The following is an 18,055-nucleotide window of genomic DNA, read 5'->3' on the forward strand; positions in this document are numbered from 1 at the left end:
GAATTAAACTGATTGAGTGTGTCTGCATCTCGAACAGTGCTAGGGAGACTATTCCATAGTTTAGGAGCCAAATATGAAAAGGATCTACTTTTTCATATTTGAAAAGGTAATGCAGCCACGATCAGATGATAAGAGCAATTCTTATGTGGATTTTAATATGCTAGGAAATAATAACAGGGCAGAATTTTGCGATCGTAATGAATGTGATGGAATATAGCATGGTAGAAGGTCACTTAAATACTGCGGAGCTAGACCATTCAAAACTTTGTATGTAGTAAACAAAATTTTTAAATGAATATGAAATTTAATAGGTAGCCAGTTTAACAATGACAAAATGTGGCTAATGTGATCATATTTCTTGATTCTTGTCAGTACTCTGGCTGCTGCATTTTGAACCAATTGAAGTTTATTTATTGATCTTGCTGGACATCCTCCCAGTAATGCATTACAATAATCTAGTCTTGAGGTCACGAATGCATGAATTTGTTTTTCGGCATCAGCAACAGAGAGCATGTGTCGTAATTTAGCAATATTTCTTAGGTGGAAGAACGCTGTTCTACAAACATGGGTTTTTCGATTTTCAAAGGACAGATTGGTATAAAATATAACACCTAAGTTCTTCACTGTTGAAGATGATGTAACAGTACATCCATCAAGAGACAAATTATATTTTTGCACCTTATTTTAGAGGTTTTTGGTCCAATAATTTGTACCTCTGTTTTGTCCGAATTGAGTAGAAGGAAATTTCTGGCCACCCAATCTTTTATTTCTTTATACTCTGATAATTTGGAGAAACTTATTCCACGATTCCTGATAATATCTCCCAGGGTAAGAATTTACAAGGAGAAAAGCAGAGGCCCTAAAACTGATCCCTGTGGCACTCCATACTTTACTTTTGTTTGATTTGACAATTCCTCATTACATGGTTTTACATTAAAGTGGTAGCATTCTGCTTAATATGACCTAAACCATGCTAATGCAACTCCACAAATGCCAACATAATTCTCTAGCCTATTCAAGAGAATGTTGTGATCTATAGTGCCGAATGCAGCACTAAGATCTAAAAGCACTAGAAGAGAAATGCAGCGCGATCAGATAATAAGAGCAAGTCATTTGTAACTCTGATAAGTGCAGTCTCTGTACTGTGATGAGGCCTAATTCCTGATTCTAATTGTTCATATATACTATTTCTCTGTATAAATGAACATATTTGGGAGGATACTACCTTTTCTAGTATTTTCAGACATAAATGGGAGATTTGAAATCGGTTTTTAAAGTTTCTTGGGACATGTCCTAAGGATAGCGAGGAGTTAATAATATTAAGAAGAGGTTCTGAAATTACAAGAAATATCCGTTTTAAGAGCTTAGTTGTGGCTTTTGATGTTTCGATAAGATTTGTTTGCTCTTCATGTCCTATGACAGCAATGGATTGAAGTTGCACGTGAGGAAAATTATGACATTCCTTGTTTTCTGAGGTGCTATGACAGACGATTGTATAATTCCAATTTTATTTCTGATTATTTCAATTTTATCAGTAAAGAAATTCATGAAGTCATTACTCTTGAGCTGTGACGTAATATCTGGTTCTGTTGAGGATTTATTCCTAACCAGTTTAGCCACAGTACGGAATAAACACCTAGGATTGTGGTGGTTATTTTCTATTAGTTTAATAAAATATGCTGACCTAGCAGCTTTTAGTGCCTGTCTATAACTACAGACACTATCCTTCCATGCACTGCGAAATACCTCAAATTTTGTATTCTTCCACTTGTGCTCCATTTTCCGAGCTTCTGTCTTGAGAGCATGAGTGTGATCATTATACCATGCTGCAGTGCTTTGTTCATTCCTTTTCTTTAATTGAAGGGGGGGTGACACTATTAAGAGTGCTAGAGATGACTGTATTTATATTTTCTGTTATTTCATCAAGTTCTTCTTGGCTTTGGGGTTTTCTGAGTGTATGAGATAGATCTGGAAGATTATTAGTGAAGCTATCTTTGGCGGTCGAAAGAATAGTTCTATCTGAACGATAGCGTGGTGTAGATCGTAGCATACAAGAGACGAGGTAATGATCCGAGATGTTTATCGTTCTGCATCATTTAAACAAATATATTCATATAACTTCTCTTTCTCACTGACCTCCACTAGCGTTCAGATGCGTGTCTCTAACTCATTAAACTTCTCCGTCAGCCTGACTAATTCCTTACATTTATCACATGTGAATCCTTCACTGTTGATAGAAGAGGCTATTGTAAACGTGTGACATATAATGCAGGAAGAAATAACATGAGAGGATGCCATGACTTACCGCAGTTGTTTGTTGTTGTTGGTTGTTCCTGAGCGGTTATGGTTTGAGATCGATGTGAATCCCTCACGCAATTGTTTGTTGTTCTTGACCGGTGCTTTGAAATCGATGCAATAATCTGTGTAACACAGAGGAGAAAAAAGTCTGTGCACTGAAAATGCACACAGTTTAATCACAATAAAAATAGAAAGCAGATGCACGTGGAAAATGCACACAGTTGAATCGTGATAAGAGAATAATGCGGGGGAAAACCCGATGAGCCATACTTATAATAACTTCAACCCAATGTGAAAAATAATGCAAACAACAACAAAATTATTCCATTTGATAAGGTCAAGAAAAAAAAACTTGACAAATCTTTCCTGCAATAATATGACCAGAAATATTTGTATAACAAGTAAAAGTACAGTATAATTTATAAGTAAGCTCTATACATTGTAATAAAATAATTACTTGAAATTATTTGTATAAAATGATTCTATGTGTATTTAAATGTCTGTATTTTTATAGTTCAGTCTCTCTTCCCTCTCTCAGAGTCAGGCCATGCGGATAGTGCGAACGTTGGGACAGGCATTTGAGGTGTGCCATAAGCTGAGTCTGCAGCATGCTGAGCAGAATGTAGATGAGCAGCCAGACAGCCCTGCAGACGGTCAGAGTGATCAGTCTGGAGAAGAGCCCAGCACTGAAGGTGAGACTGTGCTGTCACAGCAGAGCACTAATGCATGTCATCTCGTACTGTATCAAATATTTGACTCTGTCAGTACAGAAGTCCTATCATGCGTCTAATGTGATGTTAAAAGTGCAGATAATAAAGAGTAATCATTGACAAATGTGTCTTATTTAGTAATGGGAATCCAAGCACTCCAAAACTAACAGTAATGGACTTGGATTACATTTTTCTTCTTTTTGCATTCCAAAAAATTATTAGTAAATTAGAGAATGTGACTGTTTAAAAGAGGGATTGTGCATAGAAGGAAACAAGGGAATGAGGGTTATGTAGCACATTGATTAACAAGAAAAATTGTATATAGCACATCATGTCTAAAAGGTTGCCGACCCCTGGTATAACACTTATTTTTTAATTGTGCATCACTTTTTTTGGCAAAATGCGGCTGTTGTTTACAGGTCGGCAGCCAGTAGGAATGGAACATGGAATGGATAATGTAACAGGAACAGAGTCACATTCTGCAAAGCTCAGTGTGCAAGCTATGGATGACATCCTTCAAAGCCTGTCAGAGCTCAACATGGTGAAACCTGGACAAACCCTCCAGGTGAGATTGATTGCTAGATATGCTTCTTTTTAGAAGAGAGGCTCTTGCATCATTTCTCCCCACAGATGTCTGCTGAGTCTGCTGAAGCCCCTTTCACATTATCTTTCTTCCCTTTTTTTTTACCCCGTTATCTCCTCCCTTTTCCTCCTTCTCAGTAATCTGTGATGCTGTTGTAATGCCTCAGGCCTGCATAATATTTTCACTCTAATAGTTTTCAAAATCCTTGCCTGACTTCAACCACTTAACTTAACATGTAACTTTTCTGAATTGAAGCTAGCATCACATAGTCCCAGTGAGACAGGAATTTGTTGTGCTAGAGTGAAATTAGCTAGCACAGATGTCATTTTTTTTCTTCTTTTTTTTCACAGCTAAAACCTCACTCATACAGTAAGCCTCAACTGAGAGAGCAAGGAGAAGATAAAATAATGAATGCCTCTTTTAATCTTTGACAAGTTCAGCTCTTTGATAGCTAGATGTCAGGCCTCAGGCGCCCTTTAAAAACCACTAAAGAAATAAAAAAATAAAAATATGCATTAAGAAAATTAAGCATATTTTTAGGACCGTTTAGATTATTATATTTTTTTCCATTGTGGCACTATTTTGATGACATCAGAGCTATTGTATTGCAGCCGCCTTGGTTCCGGAAGTATTTTTCCAATGTATATTCTACATAAGGATTTCTTCAATATAGAGTTGTAAGCCATGAAACAAAGCAACAAGTTCTGAGATTTAATCACATCTGTAAATGTGAAGCAAAAAAGACAAAAACAGATAAAGTTAGAAAAATGTGTACTTAACGTTTGTATGGGGAATAAACTACACATTTTTCATAATTGTCTCAGATGAAGCTCATTAGAATCTCATTACTCTAATACTAATTAAAAATGTTTTTGTGTAAATCAACATTCTGTAAAAGCAGTACAACAATGATTTTGTGCAGTACTACTGTTATGAGTGTAGGTGAAGGCAGACGAGGGGCGAGGATGCTACTTGCAGTGGTTTTATTGAAGAAACGTGAAAACAGACAAAACAGGAATAAAGGAAATATCCACAATGGGAAAATAAAACAAAAACACGGAAGACATCCAATGGGTACACAGGCAGGATTAACATTGACTGAGAGCACGGATAATAATAACAGACAAGCATCCACAAACATCAACGATCGACAGGGGAATGGAGAAACAGCAGGGTTTAAATACACAGGAGACATGATGATGACAAACGACAATCAGGTGAGCACAATGACACAGGGCTGGCAGTGATGAGGGCCGGGAATCATGGGAAGTGTAGTGCATGACAATTGACAAGTGAGACACGGGGCAGACAACAGGGGATCGTGACATAACCCCCCCTCAAAGGAGCGGCTTCCAGACGCTCCTCAAAAAACATGAAAAGGGAATACCCCAAAAAAAATAAAGAAATCGTCCAAGGAGTGAGGGGGGCAGGCAGACCAAAGAGGGCACAATGGGGAAAACAGACAGACCAAGGGAGCACAAGGGGCAAACAGACAGTCCAAAGGGGCACAAGGGGCAGGCAGGCAGTCCAAGGGGGGCACACGGGGCAGACAGGCAGTCCAAGGTGGCCACAAGACGAGGACTGGGTCAGGTGGCCTGGGAGCTGGCCACAGAGCAAAGAGAGGGTCTGGAGGTCTGGGAGTCGGCCTCATGACCACAGCCATGGGGAACTCCGAGGGCGGAGCCGAGGTAGGCGGAGCCGTGGACTGCTCAGGAGATGACGTCGTAGAAGGCTCCGGAGGCAGAGCTGAGGGAGGCGGAGCCGAGGAAGGCTTGGGAGGTGGAGCCGAGGGAGGTGGCACTGTAGGAGGCTCTGGAGGCGGAGCCAAGGGAGGTGGCGCCGTAGGAGGCTCTGGAGGCGGAGACCTTGGAGGCTCTGGAGGTGGAGCTGAGGGAGGTGGCACCATAGGCGGCTCTGGAGGCGGAGCCATGGAAGGCTCTGGAGGCAGAGCCGAGGGAGGTGGCGCCGTAGGAGGCTCTAGAGGTGGAGCCATGGAAGGCAGAGCCGTGGAAGGCTGGGAGGCAGAGCCGTAGGAGGCTCTGGAGGTGCAGCCATAGGAGGCTCTGGAGGTGCAGCCATAGGAGGCTCTGGAGGCGGAGCCGTAGGAGGTGGTGCCGTAGGAGGCTCTGGAGGTGGAGACCTGGGAGGCTCGGGGGGCTCGGGGGGCGGAGCCCTGGGAGGCAGAGCCGTGGAAGGCTCAGGAATTGAAGCCATGGGAGGCTCGAGGGGCGGAGCTGAGGAAGGCTCGAGGGGCGGAGCCCTGGGAGGCTCGAGAAGCGGAGCCCTGGGAGGCTCGAGAGGCTCGAAAGGCGGAGCCCTGGGAGGCTCGAGAGGCGGAGCCCTGGGAGGCTCGAGAGGCGGAGCCCTGGGAGGCTCGGGTGGCTCGAGAGGCGGAGCCCTGGGAGGCTCGAGAGACGGAGCCCTGGGAGGCTCGAGAGGCGGAGCCCTGGGAGGCTCGGGATGTGCTGGCTCTAGGACGGTCATGGCTACCGGCGCTGGCTCTGGGACAGTCGAGGCTACTGGCGCTGTCTCTGGGACGGTCGAGGCTACAGGTTCTGGCTTGCTGACTGTGACTGCCGCAGAAAGCCCAGAGGCGGGTGCCGGGATCAAGAGAGGTGGTTCCCCGGCAGCGAATTCCTTCACGACGAGTCCCACGTACTCCTGCCAGGTGTAGTCTCCTGTCTCCGGCAAATCCCACCATCGGTGTTTGGGTACACCGAACCGGGATGCTTCCTTCAGGGTCTTGTTATCCCAGCCGGTGTAACTGGCCACGCTGGCGAAGAAGTGGGTGAGCTCCCGAACTGACAAGTCCGCCTGTGTTAGCTCCTTGAGGAACACCGCTAGATCAATTTTTTTTGGTCGATCATTCTGTTATGAGTGTAGGTTAAGGCAGACGAGGGGCGAGGATCTACTTGCAGTGGTTTTATTGAAGAAACGTGAAAACAGACAAAACAGGAACAAAGGAAATATCCACAATGGAAAAATAAAACAAAAACACGGAAGACATCCAATGGGTACACAGGCAGGATTAACATTGACTTAGAGCACGTATAATATTAACAGACAAGCATCCACAAACATCAACGATCGACAGGGAAATGGAGAAACAGCAGGGTTTAAATACACAGGAGACATGATGATGACAAACGACAATCAGGTGAGCACAATGACACAGGGCTGGCAGTGATGAGGGCCGGGAATCATGGGAAGTGTTGTGCATGACAATTGACAAGTGAGACACGGGGCAGACAACAGGGGATCGTGACAACTACCATGTTGTATAAATATTTTTTGTTATTTTTATTTATTGTTTTTCATTACGGTAATGAGAATTAGGAGGGGGATGTGCTTAATTGTCAAAGTAAGATAATGCTGGTGCAATTAATCTTCACCCAAAACTGAAAGTAAAAATCATTTACTTATAGGGATGCACTGATTCGATACCTGGATCGGTAAATTTTTTTAAATGGATCAGATATTAGTCCAACGAGCCCGATCCAAATCCGATACTGTGTGCTTGTCATGTTTGTTACTGTCAAGCTCAAAAAATTACATAAAAGAACCATAAAAACACAGTTAAAGAAGTTCATATGACTTGTGCATTTTATTCAAAACCACTTGAAGACGTGCAGTAGCTCTGTGAATCACAAAAGGCTGTGTTTTATAAGTAAATATATAGTATGCGCAGCGCCAGTGCTTTAGTGAATGGCGCTGCTCTGTTTACACACACACACACTCGTGGCTATTTTTAGCCTTCACAATATTTGAGCACCACTCACAAACAACATCTCAGATTTAGATGCTTAATAGTTCGGTTCACTTATATGCATTTATAACGGCACTGGAGGTGCATTTTTACCAGAATTTGAATAAGAAGCGAATTAAACTTCTGTGAATTTACCTACAAACAGACACATACAGGACTTCCTGGAGAGTTCAGAATGTCAAAATAAAAGCGTAAGGGTTTAAAAGTTAAAGGCGCTCGATTGAGATATATTACTATATATTACTATTGTAATATATTATTATTATTATCATTTGTTTACAAATGATAATAATATTTATGTTGAATGGATTCCAAAAAAGAACTGTGTGATTGAAAAGTGAACTGATGTCTTACAACTAAATTGAAAAAAAAAAGGAAAAAAAATCTGAATCCTTTAAAGTCCAGATACAAGTTGAAAACATTTTGCAAAAAAAAAAAAAAAAAAAAGGCATCTTTTCTACTGATGATACTGGAATTACAGTTAATTTTGCTGATACATTATCCAGTATACTAGTTAATAATTTAGTTTTTCTTAATAAGCTATACATTTATATTGAAATAATGTGTAGTTATAGGTATGTGTTTCTTTACACATATTAAAGAGTACTCCCAATTAGTTCCACACAATAATGTAAAGATATTATAAACCGATTATGCAAAAAAACAACAACATCTGATATCGGATCGGTATCGGACAATACTGAGATTTCCGATATCGGAATTGGATCGGAAGAGAAAAATTGGTATACTGTGCATCCCTATTTACTCATGCCATCCCAGATGTGTATGACTTTCTGTCTTCTGCTGAACACAAACAAAGGTTTTTAGAAGAATATATCAGCTCTGTAGGTCCTTTCAATGCAAGAGAGTGGTGGCCAGACCGTACAAGCTCCAAAAATTACATAAAGGCCAAATATAAGTAATCCATATGACTCCAGTGGTTCAGTCTATGACTTCAGAAGCTATATGATAGGTATGGGTGAGAATCAGATCAATATTTATGTCCTTTTTTAACTATAAATTTTCATAGTCACTTTCAAGTTCTTTCATATTGTGAAAATAAAAGTGGAGTGGAGATTTATAGTTAAAAAGGATTTAAATATTGATCTGTTTCTCACCCAGAAAGATTTCTTAGCTTCTAAAGACATATTAAATCACTGAAGTCTTATGGATTACGTTTATGTGATTTTTGGAGCTTTAAAGTTCAGGCCACCATTCACTTGCATTGTGAGGACCTAAAGAATATATTCCTAAAAGAAGATATTCTTCTAAAAAGATTTGCTTGTGTTCAACTGAAGAACAAAAGTCATACACATGGGATGGCATGAAAGAGTAAATGATGAGAGAATTTTCATTATTTAGGTGAACTATCCCTTTAATGATCCTTTAATTAGGCTTGCTTTCTTTTGATTTTGGGGTGAAGTATGACCTGGACATGCCCTTGACAGGTTTTATGAGATTCATTAAATCGAAAGACCACTGCTCTGCAGCTCTAAGACCTCAGAGTGATTGGATGTGCAAAAAGCGCTTGAGTTTTCTCATGAGGACTCCTGTTCTGACACAGGTCAAGCCTTTTAAACCGGAGCACCTGGCCATTAATGAGTTTCAGGGTCATTTGTCTGCTTGTCTGTGTTCAGAATCTGTCGTAAGAGAGAGCCACAAGGATAAGGAAATCAGGTCAAACTCAATAATGTTTGATGTTTGATATTTATCAGTTGTTCATTACAATAATTCCCAGTGAAAATTGTCTGCACAGCCTGAAAGCAGAAACAATGCATTCATTTATTTAACATTTACATGTATTAATGTGGCAGCAATACATAAAAAAATGCATTCATGTTTTCCTTGTCTTGCACACATCAAAGATCCAGTGGTGTTTCATTAGCCTTTCAGCAGACATTCATCACAAATGGCTCTACTGCTGGATAAATGAGCACAGAATAGGAACATCCGTTGGTGCAGCTTCCTCTGTTGTTCCTCATTTTTTTACGTAGTAGCCTAACTGAGAACTTTTTGTCATCTTACTGAGAGCTGAAGAGTGTAATTTCTGCACCACAAGTGTCACCAAACGGAATTGCAAAAAATAATGCTTGATTTCTAACATGTTCCCAATCATCCCCCGGTACACTCCAAATAACAGATAATCCCAAATTGACACCAATGTGTGAGCCAATGTGGCTGTATCGAGCTGATCGGAATGCTCAGACATACAGAGCAATGTTTTGAATGGTAAATGGTAAATGGTCTGCACTTATATAGCGCTTTTTTTATTAACCTTAGAGGTTACCAAAGCACTTTACACTGTGTCCCAATCACCCATCCACACTCACATTCACACACCAATGGTGAATGTGTCATAGAGCCACAGTGCTTACATTTTCTGTGAAATCAACCTTCAAATTGTGTACTTATTATTGTCTCTTTATGTTATGATGGGATAGGAGAAAGTACTGTATTAGATTATAAGATTATAAGATTTAATACACTTGTAAATTAAGTGAGGCACAGCATGCTATTCCTGTTTGCAGCATGGATATAATGGACTTTAACAGACAGAAAGTGTTTTTATGTATATGAGCAGTTTCATTTTTGTCATGTCCCTGCTTTGGCAGACATGTCCTGCAACCTACATCCTCTGTCTCTCCTCCCTGTGTTTTTACACATTCAAATTTAAACTTGTAGCTCCTTCTAGTGGTTTATATTAGTTATTGCACAGAAAATGCTCTGTGTTCTTATATACAGTAGAAATTATACAAAACAAATTTCTTTGCTTTACATTATTTAAGAATATTTATTTTGTTTTATATATATATATATATATATATATATATATATATATATATATATATATATATATATATATATCCTATATAAATATACATTGTAACACCACAGTACTTTTAAACTTTTTAATTTTCTTCTAGTCTGACCTCATCATCCTCTGTATTGAACTGAAAATTTCTATGGTACTTTTAATTCCAATTCTTTAGGATATTACTAGCAATCAACTAGCAATAATGTTGTGGAATCATGAAACGGTATCACGATAGTAATCCCATAGTTCTGAATGGTTACCATGGTAGCTTACATGTCTAAAAACTGGTAAACCATGGTACTTTTTGAAAGTGATTTGTTTAATAGCTAATATGTTTCAACCAAAAGTAAACTGACTTTGGCTAAATCAGACAGCTCCTTCAGTTTATGTCAGTATTCTATAAAAGACATATTGAATTTAATTTCAATCTACACGGAATGTGTCATGACCGCTCCTATTAGAATTAATAAAGCAGTCTACATTGCAAGTGTGTGTGGATTTTTCTATCTTACATTTTACTTGTCTGAGACCATACCACTCCGATGATCCAAAATGCTGTAGTGTGGAGGTGGATATAGCTGCGAACAGAGCTCCAAAAAGGTGCGGAAGCTCCAAACTGCCAGCAAAGATACACAGATCCCCTAACCATAACTGTGAGTGGAAGTGACGCCCCCTTTTAGAGTTGGTGCAGCCCCCCCTTTCAAGTAACCCCACCCTCTTTTGGAGATCCCGCCCCCATTTGGAGATCTTCGGCCTGCAGCTATACCAACTTGGAGATTTGCAAGGAAATCTAATATTGACATATTATTTCTATTATTGTTAGATTATTAAGAGATTTAAATTGTATTTAATTATTTTATTTTTGTTAGTAGATTTTCCTCCATTTTATAGGACAACAGGAAGTGCACCTTTACATTTGGTCACCAAAAGTGCACGGCACTGAGAAAATGTCTTGTGGTTTTCTTATATTGGGTAATCCCAATGTAATTCTCTGATCTCTCTTCTTGGCCCAAATATATAACAAAAACCCACTGAAAAAGCTAGTTTGAATTTCTAGGATTGACCAAGGAATTCTTACTGGTTAAACTAGTTAAGAAGTCTGATGGGAACACCAGCATCAAAAAACAACATATTCATATTATGGCAGATGAAAGTGTTGTAGGCCATGCTACAAACAGGCAGTGTTTTTTTGATCACGTTGCAATTATAATGCTTATGAAATGTTCAACTACACAACAACATTTTGAACTTACCAAAAATGTTACTGTGCCTCTATAAAATTAAAATGGAGCATTAAAACAGCACTGTTATTTTGTTTGGTACCTTGTCACTGTCTTAGACCACTGATGGCAGACAGAGTAAAGCTATTTAGAGAAAATGAACTTCTCTCTGCGTGTGTGTGTGTGTGTCTGTGTGTGTGTGTGTGTGTGTGTGTCTAAGTTTGTACATGTTCCACTTAACATTAAAGCACTTAAGCAAAAGAAAGTGACAGGCAAAGAAAGTGACTCAAATTGTGACAGGCAGAAACTTTGTGTAGACACAAAGTTTCTAATGTGTATTTTTTATTTAATTGTGTGGTAACTCTTTTCCCTTCTCTTTCTGCATCACACAGTCTTTGCAAGACCTGGAGGGTGTCTCGCTCTACACGTTGTCTCCCAGCACTCCTTGCTCTCCTTCTCTCACACCTTTGGCCACCAAACATCACCTGCAGTTTCTCCAGCAACAGTTGCTACAGCAGCAACAACAAACACAGACTGCTGTAGCACAGGTAAGATGTGATACACTTGTGCACATTGTTTCTAACCTGAATAGTCCTGTTTTTAACACTAGGAGGCACTATGGCTCTAGGATGCAGCTTATTCTATAGATATTTAGGGTGTTTCACAATCACTTGCTCCCCTACCAGAATGCATAACTATTCACTTCTGCAATTTTCGTGGCTCATATTCTGCACAAGCCTATTCATTCCCTTCTTCGTTATTTCTGATCGCCTTTGTTAAGAAGCACTTCCATACTCTCGAAGTATAAGCAAATCTCCATTACCATGATGAAGCAAAGATAAATCTAGAGCAGGAGACAGAACGTTATGCTGATAGAAGGTAAAACCATCTTCATTAACTCGCCTGTTCATGTATTCAGTCATTCTGTCTCCGACTCGTGATATTTGTTCTCATTTGGAATATAGCGTTGAGATAATTTTATGGCTATAATCTCGTGTGAGAGAGAGAGGACACTGATGTGCTCTCAGCTCTCATTCAGCATAGTCATGCTGCTGCATAGTAATGCATGGAAAATTAGATAGACATACACTTACCCACAACCCACCATGAAAATATTATGGTTATGATGTTGCTCTCTCTTCTATTTCTCAAGAGACTTAATGGAGTTCTCAGTTAAATTTCAATTAGCAATCAACATTGTCTCCAATAGTTTTGTCTGATCTTACTTAGGCACCAAGAGAACCAGGACCAACACCATGTTTCTCCTAAAACTCATTTGGAGAAAATAGAAAAACATGAGTCAATTGTTGACATTCAGTTAGGGAAGGGGGTAAAATTGATGTGGACAGCATAGTTTAGATAATTTGGTTTTGAGAGACTATGATGAGAAATGTTCATATTGAAATCTCTGACTTGCTATCTTGGGAAGTCTGAGCACTGTTTGTGACATTGGTGAGATCTCTTCCAAAACTCTAAAGGAAACACAAATTAGATTATTATGGTCTTTTTCTCTTGGCAGAAAACAATTTAAGAGCAGAATACTTAATGGAATAGTTCACCCAAAAATGAAAATTCTCTCATCATTTACTCACCCTTATGCCATTCCGGGTGAGGATGTCTTTCTTCAGCAGAACACAAACTAAGATTTTTAGAAGAATATCTATCTTTTGGTCCATACAATGCAGGTGAATGGGTGCCAACATTTTGAAGCTCCAAAAATCACATTAGTCAGCATAAAATTAATTCATATGACTCCATGGTTAAATCAATGTCTTCAGAAGTAATATGATGGGTGTGGGAGAGAAACAGATCAATTGTTATCATAAATATCTCTTCCCTGCTCAGTGAATCTCCATTTTAACTTTCACATTCTTCTTCTTGTGTTTTTGGTGATTCACATTCTTCATGCTTACATCTGGTTCTGGGCAGGGAAAAGATTTTCTAGCAAAAAAGACTTGGAAAATCTAAATTTTGGCACCCAATCTCTTGAATTGTATAGACCTACAGACCTCAAACTTGTAAACTATCTTACCTGACCTTTCATTAAGGCTGGCATAGATACTCAGTCTTGACAGAGTGTGTCCCTGTTGTAGGTGCAGCTCCTGAAGGATCAGCTGGCAGCAGAGATGGCGGCCCGCATGGAGGTGCAGGCCAGAACTCACCAGCTGCTACTGCAGAACCAAGACTTACTGCAGCACACAGCCCTGCTGGTCAAACACCTCAGCCAACTGGAGATAAGAGTCTATGGAGCCACACAGAGTAAGATGCACTCCATAATCCACCTGAAAACGCAAACAGCAACATTGATAACTGAAAATGACAGTAATGTTTATTGAAGCCAAATCGATTGCATAATAGTTGTTCAATATGTGGTCCAATTTTTGAAGGGTTAAAAGGCAGAAATGTGAAGCTTATAATTTTATAAAAACAATTACATTCATTCTTCTGTTAAATCTTGTGTATTATTTGAGCTATAAATCATCATTTTAGGGTTTACGGCTTTGCGTTGTCATTGCAACTAAATGGTAAGATTGAATATACCTTTACATAGAAAAGGTTAGTCAGCGATATTTATCACACTAAAATCATGTTAACATGCATATTTATTTCTTGTGGTCTTTTAAAACTTATGGATTGGCCTCCATTCACCTTCCATTGTAAGTGACTCACCATAACCCAGAACTGAAAAACACACCAAGGAGCTCATCAGTGACCACCTATAAACCTTCAAATATTTTGGTTAAACTTCAGTTACATTATATTTTATTCTTGTAATCAGTAACTTATAATCAATCTTTAAAGGGAAAGTTCACCCAAAAAGGAAAATTCTGTAATTATTTACTTATTACTAATTAATTAATTATACATCTCATGTTGTTCCAGACCCAGATGACTTTCTTTCACAAAAGAAGATGTTAGACAGAATGTTAACTTGAGTCACCATTCACTTTCATTGCATCTTTTTTTCCACACAATGAAAGTGAATGGTGTCTGAGGTTAAAACTGTCTATGAGAAATTTCATGAAAATAAATACTTCTAGAACAAAAAAGGCTGGTGAAAAAGTGTATACAATGAAAGCCATTGTCCTGCTTGGATCTGATCCAGACATTTTCCTCAGCAAACACTCATTTTTAAACAGGGAGTAGGACAGACCTAAAAAATAAAGACAAATAGAGAAGGTGTGACATCACCAATTGTTATTGTGTTGTTATCGAACCTGTGAGATGCCAGCTTAAAGATCTGCTGCAGTATTCTTTTCTCTTTTGATATATTTCCTATTTAAACTTTTTTTTTAAATAAAAAAATAAGCTTTCGTTACGTCTCAGCCATGAACCACGATTTGCTACTTGCTGCAACATAACATGTGGTTATAGGGGGAGGAACATTTCATTCTAGAACATTTCATTGGACAAAAATCTGTGTAGTGCAAGATGAGTATTCAGTATACAGTGAATCCGGAAAGTATTCACAGCGCTTCACTTTTTCCACATTTTGTTATGTTACAGCCTTATTCCAAAATTTATTAAATTAATTATTTTCCTCAAAATTCTACAAACAATACCCCATAATGACAACGTGAAAGTTTGTTTGAAATCTTTGCAAAATGTATTAAAAATAAAAAACGAAAAGAAAAGAAAAAATCACATGGACATAAGTATTCACAGCCTTTGCTCAATACTATGGTGAAGCACCTTTGCCACCAATTACAGCTTCAAGTATTTTTGTGTATGATGCTACAAGCTTGGCACACCTATTTTTGGGCAGTTTCTCCCATTCTTCTTTGCAGGACCTCTCAAGCTCCATCAGGTTGGATGGGGAGCGTCGGTGCACAGCCATTTTCTCTCTCCAGAGATGTTCAATCGGATTCACGTCTGGGCTCTGGCTGGGCCGCCCCAGGACATTCACAGAGTTGTCCCATAGCCACTCCTTTGTTATCTTGGCTGTGTGCTTAGGGTCGTTGTCCTGTTGGAAGATGAACCTTCACCTCAGTCTGAGGTCTAGAGCACCCTGGAGCAGGTTTTCATCAAGCATGTCTCTGTACATTGCTGCATTCATCTGTCCCTCGATCCTGACTAGTCTCCCAGTTCCTGCTACTGAAAAACATCCCCATAGCATGATGCTGCCACCACCATGCTTCACTGTAGTTATGGTATTGGCCAGGTGATAGGATATTTCAGACTAAAGAGTTCAATCTTTGTTTCATCAGACCAGAAAATTTAGTTTCTCATGGTCTGAGAGTCTTTCAGGTGCCTTTTGGCAAACTCCAGGCGGGCTTTCATGTGCCTTTTACTGAGGAGCGGCTTCCTTCTAGCCACTCTACCATACAGGCCTGATTGGTGGAGTGCTGCAGAGATGGTTTCCTTCTAGCCACTCTACCATACAGGCCTGATTGGTGGAGTGCTGCAGAGATGGTTGTTCTTCTGGAAGTTTCTCCTCTCTCCACAGAGAAGCTCTGGAGCTCTGTCAGAGTGACCATTGGGTTCTTTGTCACCTCCCTGATAAAGGCCATTCTCCCCCGATTGCTCAGTTTGGCCGGGTGGCCAGCTCTAGAAAGAGTCTCGGTGGTTCCAAACTTCTTCCATTTACAGATGATGGAGGCCACTGTACTCATTGGGACCTTCAATGCTGCAGAAATTTTTCTGTACCCTTCTCCAGATTTGTGCCTCAATACAATCCTGTCTCGGAGGTCTACAGACAATTCCTTGGACTTCATGGCTTGGTTTGTGCTCTGGCATGCACTGTTAACTGTGGGACCTTATATAAACAGGTGTGTGCCTTTCCAAATCATGTCCAATGAACTGAATTTACCACAGGTGGAGTCCAATCAAGTAGTGGAAACAGGATGCACCTGAGCTCAATTTTGAGTGTCATGGCAAGGGCTGTGACTACTTATGTACATGTGTGTTTTTTATTTTTAATACATTTGCAAAGATTTCAAACAAACTACTTTCACATTGTCATTATGGGGTATTGTTTGTAGAATTTTGAGGAAAATAATGAATTTAATCCATTTTGGAATAAGGCTGTAACATAACAAAATGTGGAAATAGTAAAGGGCTGTGAATACTTTCCGGATGCACTGTATTTGGTCTTTTTTCCCAGTAGAGAAATATTGTACATCTGCTAAAAGCAAGTTTAGGATTACACTAGTATATAGATGACCTCAAAGCTAATGCACACAGGCTAAATGCCACAAAACTATGGTGTCTTTTAAGTTTCTTTAGATCTAAATCATCTTTTAGATTACATCTAATCTATAAGTACTGAAGACTAAGAGAGACCAAGGATTTTACTCTATATCTCAAATTTGATTTTTGATTTTTTTAGAAGAAGAGTCAACATGGAGTAGCATCCCCACTCGCTCTCTCTCTCTGAACCTGAAGAACCTTTACACTCCTCGCTCAGACCAGCCCATCACCTCCTCTTCAACAGGGCAGCCAGAAAACCCTCCCTTCTCCTCCCACACTGAGTCCTACCTCAATCTGCTAAACCTGCGTGGTGTACCACCCAACATTAGAGCCAATGGGATGCCAGAGAACATAAGAAGTGAAGAGGGATTGGATGCAGCGAGAAGGGAAGTTGCTAAGCTAGAGACTCTTAGTTCGACGGCACTTGATGAGAGGTAATTAGAGTCTTGTCAGATAATAGTAGCATTCACACCAGTAAGCTTGAAGTGACCCTGCTGAACAATTTTGGAGTGACGATTTTCTCCTCCTTGTCACTGGACTTCCTGTTGCTGACGGTACAGCACGCACGCACGCACGCTGCACGAGAGTTTGTTTGTGGCCTGCTTATTGCTTATTCTTATTCTCAAACGTTCATCATTATAGTCATCGTTCATAGTTATATCCTTCGTCATTTTACCGCGTTTCATGTTTTTCCGCTTTTCTCCTGTTTCATCAGCGTATATTTTACCTGTTGCTGCTGGCACCTAGCTAGAGTCTGTGTTTGTAGCCTGCTAGTTTTTTAGCATCGCTTATATATCTGTTTTCAGCCTTTAATCCTTAACATCTGCCATTTTTAAGCGCGCATCGGGTTTTCCCTCATATTATTCTCTTATCGCGATTCAACTGCGCGCATATTCCACCTGCATCCGCGTTCTATTTTTATCACGATTAAACTGTGTGCATTTTTTTCAGCGCGCACCCGTTTTTTCTCCTCTGCAGTACACAGATTATTGAATCGATCTCAAAGCGCCGCTTATCAAGAACAACCAACAACAACAACAAACAATTGCGTGAGGGAGTCACATCAATCTCAAACCCTCACCGCTCAGGAACAACAAACAATTTGCGGTAAGTCATGGCATCCGCTCATGTTATTTCTTCCTGCATTGCATGTCACATGTTTACAATAGCCTCCTCCGTCAGCAGCGAGGGATGTAAGGAATTACATGTAAGGAATTAGGCAGGCTGACGGAGAAGGCTAATGAGTTAGAGACTCGCATCCGAACGCTAGTGGAGGTCAGTGAGAAAGAGAAGCCGGTAGATACTGTTTCGGATGCAGGCAGTACAGAGAGCAACATACTCACTTTGGTTCCGCTATAGAGCCCCTGCAGCAGGGCATTTGGGTGACGTCTCGGCGGCATACTCGCTCAGCAAAGAGACACCACTTTTCCGTTCCTGTTAGGGTTTCCAATCAATTCTCCCCACTCAGTGATA

The 18,055-nt window shown here is 40.0% G+C and overlaps 1 protein-coding gene across 2 annotated transcripts in view; it reads left to right on the plus strand.

The window, feature by feature from the left end:
• The window catches only part of si:dkey-34e4.1 (carboxyl-terminal PDZ ligand of neuronal nitric oxide synthase protein), an 82,044-nt gene that overhangs the window by 45,542 nt on the left and 18,447 nt on the right, over window positions 1–18,055 (plus strand). For both annotated transcript variants that reach the window (XM_052094755.1, XM_052094763.1), the window contains exons 6-10: window positions 2,837–2,990; window positions 3,428–3,573; window positions 11,785–11,940; window positions 13,486–13,651; window positions 16,722–17,016. In XM_052094755.1, coding sequence (XP_051950715.1) covers window positions 2,837–2,990; window positions 3,428–3,573; window positions 11,785–11,940; window positions 13,486–13,651; window positions 16,722–17,016 — 917 coding nt within the window. The remainder of the gene's footprint in view (window positions 1–2,836; window positions 2,991–3,427; window positions 3,574–11,784; window positions 11,941–13,485; window positions 13,652–16,721; window positions 17,017–18,055) is intronic.

Source organism: Xyrauchen texanus, chromosome 3 (genome assembly GCF_025860055.1).
Source record: "Xyrauchen texanus isolate HMW12.3.18 chromosome 3, RBS_HiC_50CHRs, whole genome shotgun sequence".
NCBI lineage: Eukaryota > Metazoa > Chordata > Actinopteri > Cypriniformes > Catostomidae > Xyrauchen > Xyrauchen texanus.